The 8,031-nt window shown below is 38.0% G+C and overlaps 1 protein-coding gene across 4 annotated transcripts in view; it reads left to right on the top strand.

Annotated features, from left to right (window-relative positions):
* Positions 1 to 3,612, top strand: part of MID1 (midline 1) — a 238,277-nt gene extending 234,665 nt beyond the window's left edge. For 3 of the 4 annotated variants that reach the window (XM_015641077.3, XM_015641067.3, XM_015641087.3), the window contains exon 10: positions 329 to 3,612. In XM_015641077.3, the coding sequence (XP_015496563.1) occupies positions 329 to 677 (349 nt within the window). In that variant the 3' untranslated portion in view covers positions 678 to 3,612. The remainder of the gene's footprint in view (positions 1 to 328) is intronic. The other variant, XM_015641101.3, reaches the window with a different exon arrangement.
* Positions 3,613 to 8,031: the final 4,419 nt, after the last annotated feature.

The raw sequence follows: 8,031 nt of genomic DNA on the forward strand, positions 1-8,031 counted from the left end.
TTTGAGGTCCAGTGATTTAAATTCTGAGTTTCTGAGTACTCAACAATCTTATTTTTCAGTACCAGAGGCAAGCCCTCAACAAAACTGCAATAGCTGCCAAACTAGAAATAGTACCATGAGCTTCCCTGACCTCTCAGACCCAAAAGAGAGAAAGGGAAAACCGTTAATTAAGCCTGAGCAGATGTTGTGGTGAAACATAATTTAATTAGAGTTTAACTCACAGTAGCAAGAGGCGGGGGCATTCCAGCGAGTCCTCTGGGCTTGACTTCACTCAGAGACAAAATGGCAGGAAGGATTTGTTTCCTTGAGATGCTCTTTTGTTTTGCAGGTATGCTATTGGTATTTCCTACAAGTCAGCACCGAAACATGAGTGGATTGGAAAGAATTCTGCCTCCTGGGTGCTTTGCCGCTGCAATAACACATGGGTGGTGCGGCACAACAGCAAAGAAATCCCCATCGAGCCCGCACCTCACCTCCGGCGGGTCGGGATTTTGCTGGACTACGACAACGGTTCACTTGCTTTTTATGATGCTTTGAACTCCCTACACCTTTACACTTTTGACATTACATTTGGCCAGCCAGTGTGCCCCACGTTCACGGTGTGGAATAAATGTTTGACCATTATAACTGGCTTGCCTATCCCTGACCACCTAGACTCCTCCGAGCAGCTCGCGTGACTGCTAAAAGCCAAAAGGTAGGGTGACACATCTTCCCAGGGCAGCCAGGCCGTGCCACCAGGAGCTTACCCGGAGCTGGCCAATCCATGTGGCATCCCAGACAATGCTGCCGAGTTTGGGCAAAACCGACAAGGAGAGAAAATCTCTTCCTGTGTATTTTGTACTGAAGGACAAGAAGTGGCTTTAATAATATCTTAGAACTTTTTTTTTTTTCAGTTGGTTTTCGTTGGTTGGTTTTGTATTTCATCTCTTACAGGAAGATTTATAAATTATTTATAAAAATAGAAAAAAAAAAGATAAAAGTGAAAGCCTAGTATGGACACCTGGGAAATGACTTCTTGCTGTTTTGGGGGGGTTTTTTGCACATTGGTGGTCTTGTTAATTAAAGTTTCATCAGCCTTTTGAAAAAAAAAAATTATTTTACAGTGGATAATAGCAGGAAATTGGAAAGATGAAAACTGCATAGTGGACAAGACAGTGTACTGCAGGTTTTGCTTGTACCAACATTAGTGGTCTCATTACCAGCCTTGTTAAGTGCGAGATCTCCCAATTTCTACTTTGCACGTGGGAGTGTGCAGACCAAAAGAACAAAACTAAGCAAGCAAGGAAGTGGAGCCAACACAGCAAAAGAGTAAAGTTTAATTTACTTCTGTTCACAGGGCAGTGCTCTCTCAGTTCATAAAAAAAACATGTGGAATATCTCCTAGAAATGTAAGTGGATAAATCATCTGGTGATTTATTTTATTGGTGGCAATACTCCCATCTACCAGTGCTTCATTTTCATCTTTGGGAAACATTATAGAATCACTGAGGATGTGGAAGACCAATACCTTCTCTGAGAATCAGCAACACTGGAGGAGAACAGCCAATCCAAGGTCTGACTGTAGACTAATTTGATAAAGCACAGCATCATTTAAGGATTGATTGTAATAGAAGATGTCATGGTTCTGATGGTAGACATGTGAATACTTATTGCTGATTTTACAAGGTTCAACACAGCAAGCCCAGCCAACAGCTCAGAAGTGAGACATGCACCACTTTACCATTGGTTTTAAATTAAATACAAATGTTTCATTGTCATACACTGTGTAGTGTCTATAACAAAGCAAGGAAATCTGTTTTACATGTGCTGTATGGAGAAACACTGCAGCTGGAGTTTGCTCATAGTTATCATTGTCCCAGGTTGTTTGGGAAAGCACAGTTCACTTTGTGAATGAAAAGGAAAGAGTAAGCTCTCAGCAGCAGTAGAAATCTGCATAGGGAGACGCTGTGTTCATTGTGTTGGTAGAAGAGCTTCAGTGAAGGTAATAGAGGTTGTATGTACTTTATCTCAGAGCTGAATCAGGTGCTTTTTTATTCTCTTACCCCATACAGATAGAAGCTTTTTTTGTAATTATTGCAATGCTTATGTATAAATTATCATTTTGGGAGATGCTTGATGCATATGACAACTTTAAAGGAATGGTTTTGTTACTATGCAAGTGGTGAAAATCTGCCTGTGTAGAGAAAAGATAAAATGAATATCAGCTTTAAAGATTTGCTCAGTAATTTATAACCATGCTTTAGGTGTCTTTTGAAAAAGATGCCTTAATGCACTTTGTTCAGTAATGGGTCCAAATAAAGTTGTCCCAAGCTCAGTTTCAGATTTTTGAAATACTGATTCTCCAGGTACAAAGCTCTACTACAGTTTGCCTTATGATTATATCAAAAAATTTAGGAACAAGATGAGGAGAATACATACATGCCCATTTATTTGTTTGGGGTTTTTTAATAGAAAATAGATGCCTTTCCATGTTTCTTTGATTTTCCTTTACATGCTCTGCTAACTGCTGAATTAAAGGGAGAAAAATCTGGCAGTACATGGGTGATACCATGGCTTTCAGCTATGGGCAACATCCCATAGTTCACAGGTAGGAGGCACTGATCTTTCCCAAGTGGACATAAAAAGGCAAGGTGTGTACATATAGTGAACCTCAGTGTTTGTCCTAGTGTCATTAATAATCAACAAACATATACCCTCAAAATAAAAAAGTAAATCAGTCCACAGGCATTACATTTTAAAATTGAGTACAGTGTTGTTGGTACAAAATGCCCATATGATCTGGCCTGGGATGTTTGGGAGCTAGCTGAGATGGTATGAAAACTTTGAAAATGAGTTGACAGAACATGTCTGATGCAAAGCAGTGATAGAAAGGATGCATGAAGAAATTACTTTTATTCTAGAGTTATTGCCAAGTTTCTGCCTAAAAGGAAAGAGTGAATTACCAAAGTACATGTAGCAAGGCTGTGTATCTTCTCTTTTGCAAGAAATAATAAATCTAGAAGCTGATTTCAGTAGTGGATAAAGTGAAAACACTGTTCAGTGTTTGGTTATACAATGTTGGCAGAGATTGAGCCTGATGAAAATAATACCATGACTTTGGAGAGGTCCCAAATGATTTCACATATTCTCATTGTAAAGACCAGAGCATGAGTCTAAAGACAGATCATGGTTTTGGCCAATGGAAAAAGGATAGTCTGTTATCTACAGACCTTGCTCTATCATCTTTATTTTAACACAGAATACTTCATTTGGAGCTAAGACACATTTCTCCAATGCCCTTTTAACTCAGCCAGTCCTCTTTGTGCATATGTGTTTGTGTATATATATGTACATAAATGTATGGGTATACACACACCAGCATATGCACAAATACAGTCTGTAATTTGTGTATACACACACATATGTATATACACATACAAAGTGACAACAATTAGTCAGGTGTTCCTTTTTTGCTTGTTTCTTGGACAATTTTGTATTCTGTATGACAATGAGGAAACAAGTTTGCTATGAACGGTATTCTTCTGGACATTTTTTAACAAACAAAATCTGTTTATTTTACAATACTTGATTCAATGCCTGATTAATCAATAAAAATTTCCTTTTGAAAATGTAGCTTCTGTGGTCTGTGGCATATTGCATGGTCCATAGTAATGAATTGAAATCGGGGGGGGAAGAATTAGTCCTTGTATAAAAATTAAAGATGGTACTTTAATGTAGCATGCGGTCTTAGATGATGACTTTTCCTTTTTTTTTGAAAGTTTTGTGACTAGGAATGAGGTAACATTGTATAATACCGTCTTTAACAAATGCAGATCTTTGAGGAGTAATCTTCTGAGATGCAAGCAATGAAAGTGGCAGATAAAGCCTGTGTTGGTATAACGATTGTTTCAAAAGTGTACTTAAAACCCAATTTGGGGTTCAGCAGAATTACAGCAAACAATAGCACAATCTCTTTAGAAGATAGTAGCAGCTCAGAGTAGTGTTGAGCTTGAGGAAATGGAAGGGTGGGGTACTGTTGTTCTCTGAGACCAGATAAGATTTTCCATGTGTTTGACTTTTAAGTGTTAATGCACACCTAATAGAGAAAAAAATCATTCAGAAATGGGCTATATGTCATAAATTATTTAGCAGATTGTCTCCAGTCTACTGTATTTCCCCATCACTGGCTTTCAGAGAGCAATAAGGTTGCTGCTTTTTCTGCCATTAGTTTATTTTTTATCAGTTTTGGGTATCCCATTTTTCAATTGCTCCATAAAGAGACTCTCTGTGAGCAGATGGTCCCAAGGGTAGGAAGCATAAAAGTCTCTCAGGTCTGGGTACACTGTGAAAAGGAGAAAAGCTGCAAATACAGGTGAAAACATATTCTTCATTATTTTAGCAATAGTTGGTCACTAGACAGCAGTGTGTATCATCTGTTTTTGTCCTGTGTCTTAATTGCAAACACTATATTCTTTACATATTAGAAAACGCAACAGGACACTATTGAGAGCACAAATTAAAATGTCAGCTCATTAACCAGTTCATTTTGAGATGGCCAGCATTTATAGCACCATGAAGGACTGTGGGAGATTCCATTAAAATATTATTTAATAACACAGTCAATATTCCTTTTTTAATTATTCTCATAAAGAAGATGTCTGGTAGTTAGGAGATTCTGCTTTTAATTGCAGTGATAGAATTTTCAGATAAGCCCTTGCACCAAAACAAAGTGAGGATTGCTAATGGCTCTCACCTGTGTAACCCAAATTGAGGGTATTCATTTTAGTTGTAAAGGCTGCTTTAATTTGTGGTTTAGGAGTGAAGAAGTGCTGGACTCACTTGGGAAGTACACACCAGTACCTCAGTAACTGGCCAGGGCACACCTGCCCTGAAGGCCTTCAGTGGGGCAGCTTTGGGAAGCTGGTGATAAACAAAACGTGCACAAGTTGCTTATGGAGTGATGTGCTGGGAGTTTGACTGTTACACCATTTCTGATGCATTTTCACAGACTGATCTTTGTAATAGTGGAAGTATGATAGAGGGATGTAAAATGCAGTATTTTCCTGCCTTATTGAGTTGGTAGCCCATATAGAAATGAGCACAGTGTTTTTGTCCTCTCCACATTGAGGAACGTCCTACTCACTTCCATGTGCTGATGTTGAGCTATTTGTATTTAATGTACTTTCTGAAATGAAAGAAACCTTTTTTACATTTTAACTTTTGATTTAATACTTGATTTTCATGTGAAAAATTAATAGACTGAAGAGCAATGATGTTAGCAATGCTTTCAGTGTGGGCTAGACTCTTGGTTTGGACTGTGATGTTTAGGGCATCTGTGTACATAAATCAAAACTCTGTGCCAGAACAGACTAATGTGTCATTCATGTGGGAGTTGAGCAGTGCAGGTGCAAGTGTTTTCTACTGAGGCAGGCTTTTGCATTAACTTCACTCTCTTGAGTGGAATATTCTGTTTCTTTAATTTTTTTAATTGGTTTTCTGATTCAAGTGCAGAGCCAGTTAATAAGACTGTAAATAATACAATCATTCATCATGCTACTAATTTTAGCAAACCCTGCCATATCATGTGCCTCTGTCAGGTCACTGTAATCATGTCCTTTACAACCTCACCTCCAATGTGAGGACTGATGCTTAAGACATTGACCAAGTGTGTAACTTTCCCAGGTAGGATTCATCCTGCTTTGAGTAAGGAACACCAGCACATATCATGATAAGAGTTAAAGGTGATGATATATTGCACAAGGGTGATATAGGAAAGATATGGGCTAGAAAACCATCACTGTTGAGGTAGTTCTGGTTTTGAAGTGCAGCAATATATTATGAAGGCATGAAGTCTTCTACTACAGTGTGATTGACAGTGGCATTATTACTGCTGCCTCAGAGAGGAATGGAGTAGCAAAAGAGGGAGTTCTGGAGCAGTGCTGAGAGAGATCACTCAGAGTGACAGGGCAGCTGAAAACCTGCCACCACTGCCTGCTTTGGCACCATGCTGCAGCTCTGCAAAGCAAGCCTGCACCTATTCATCCTTTTGTTCCAGCTCAGCCTCAACCCACATTCCCAAATGACAGGAAAAATAATATTCCTATTACATATTTGAAATCCTAACCTGAATAAAAGCAGCAGGGCAGGGATGACAGCCCCAGGCCTTGATCCTCCTTTATTCACCCAGATTTTTACATCTGCTAACTTCAAAGGAGATAGTCCTGATTTACACAAAGGTAGGTACAAGCCCATGAATCTTCACTTTCCAAAGAGTCAAACCCAAGTGAAGCAGGAGTCCCTGTGAGAACAGCTCAGACTTCCCATTAAATCATGTCTTTGGAGAAAGCACTTTAGCTGCTAGCAAAACTGCAGTTTCTCATGAGCTGTTTCCCAAGGCCAGCACAGGTGTGTTTTAAAATGTCTGGTTCTTTTAAAATGTATGGCTCAATAACATTCTTCTTGGATGAATTGTTCAGGCAGTGCTTTGCTGTTTCCTCCAAGTGTGGGAACAATTCTCTTAGCAGGTGCTGTGTTACTTTTATAAAAATCTTGAGAGCCGCAGATACACAAGTTATGATATAATGCTCTAGCATAAGACTATTGTTTTTGGACTTCCACTTAAAAATGGATAATAGCTAAAAAGCTAAGAAGTATGCTTCCTTTAACTGTCCTAATTTTTATAGTTATTTGAATTCATGGAGATATTTCCTCTTAAGGAATAACACCTCATTTATTGTTAATACACATGGACAAATAGTAATTAGGAGTATTCCTGAAAGTTATGAACCCTTACAATAGTTTATAATCAAGCCTTTAAAAGGCAGCAAATGGAGGCTTTGTGTTTTGTATAGTCATTGATCAGGAAAAAAACAGCTATAGCTGTTTAGAACACTGAAACATAACAAATGACAGCTAACTGCTACATGACAGGAAGGGAAAAGTTCTCATCAGCAATTTTTTACTTAACCCTCATTTTTTTATTTTACTTGAAAAACAGACAATTCCACTTGAAAATGTTTCTCTGATATTGTTCTATTCCTTCACCTTTCTTTCTGTTTTCAGTCTCATTTTTAGTTTTTAAATATTAGAGCTGCAAAAAGTGTTTCAAAAAGTTTACTTCATTTTTTTTATTTTCTTTAAAATTACCTTTTTCAGGATGTGCACAAGAAATGAAATGAGAAGTCACTAATGCAATATGGCAGCTTGAATGTTGAGAATATTTTTCAAGTATAATTTAAAGAAGGAATGCAGATAAACCTGTCACTCTTCTACAATTACTGAATTATTTGGTTTCATTATTCTGGGTTTAATAGCGTTGCTCTCTAATTAAAACAGCACTAGGAGACCTGATTAAGGAGCACAAGCAGAGAGATAGTAGATTATTTTAGGATAACTCTGGAACCAGCTCCCTTTAATAACAGTAACATATATATTCAGCCTCATTAATGTCAGCTTGGGGGTTTGGGGGTTCTTTTTTTTATTATTAATATTGTGTGTCCTCTGGGACATACACATAGTCCTTCTGGGCTATGAACTACTAACAGTAGTTCATAGCCCAGAAGTATGTGTCTCTCTTGGGAAGCACATAGACTAATCCCTTATGAAATAGCAAAGAAGTCCTCCATGTGGCAGGTGTGAAGGTGGTGTTCACACAGTGAGAACATCTCCCACCAGCAGAGGATTGTTTGATGTATATTTCTGTCACCTTGTATAGGCAAGCTGTAGTGATGACCAGAGGATTAAATAGATTCATCTAGATTTGGAGGTATAGGAAGATGTGTAAAGCCTCTTTGTTGCATCAGTAATTACAACCAGTGTCACACACAACCCAGAATTAGAAATTAGCAAATGGAGATTTGTTCCTTTATACAATCAGTAACATATCCTTTAAATTTCTTCTAGTGACTGTGGCCTCTGTCTCAATTTGTCCATCAATTTACATCCACATGCTCTTTGAAAACTTGTTAAAATTGGAGTTCAAAATGTTGGGGCTTTTTTACATGTTTTCCATGTTTAGTCACAGGTTTTAGTCAAACAAACATTATTTTGAAA

The sequence above is a fragment of the Parus major genome, chromosome 1 (genome assembly GCF_001522545.3).
Source record: "Parus major isolate Abel chromosome 1, Parus_major1.1, whole genome shotgun sequence".
NCBI classification, from domain to species: Eukaryota; Metazoa; Chordata; class Aves; order Passeriformes; family Paridae; genus Parus; species Parus major.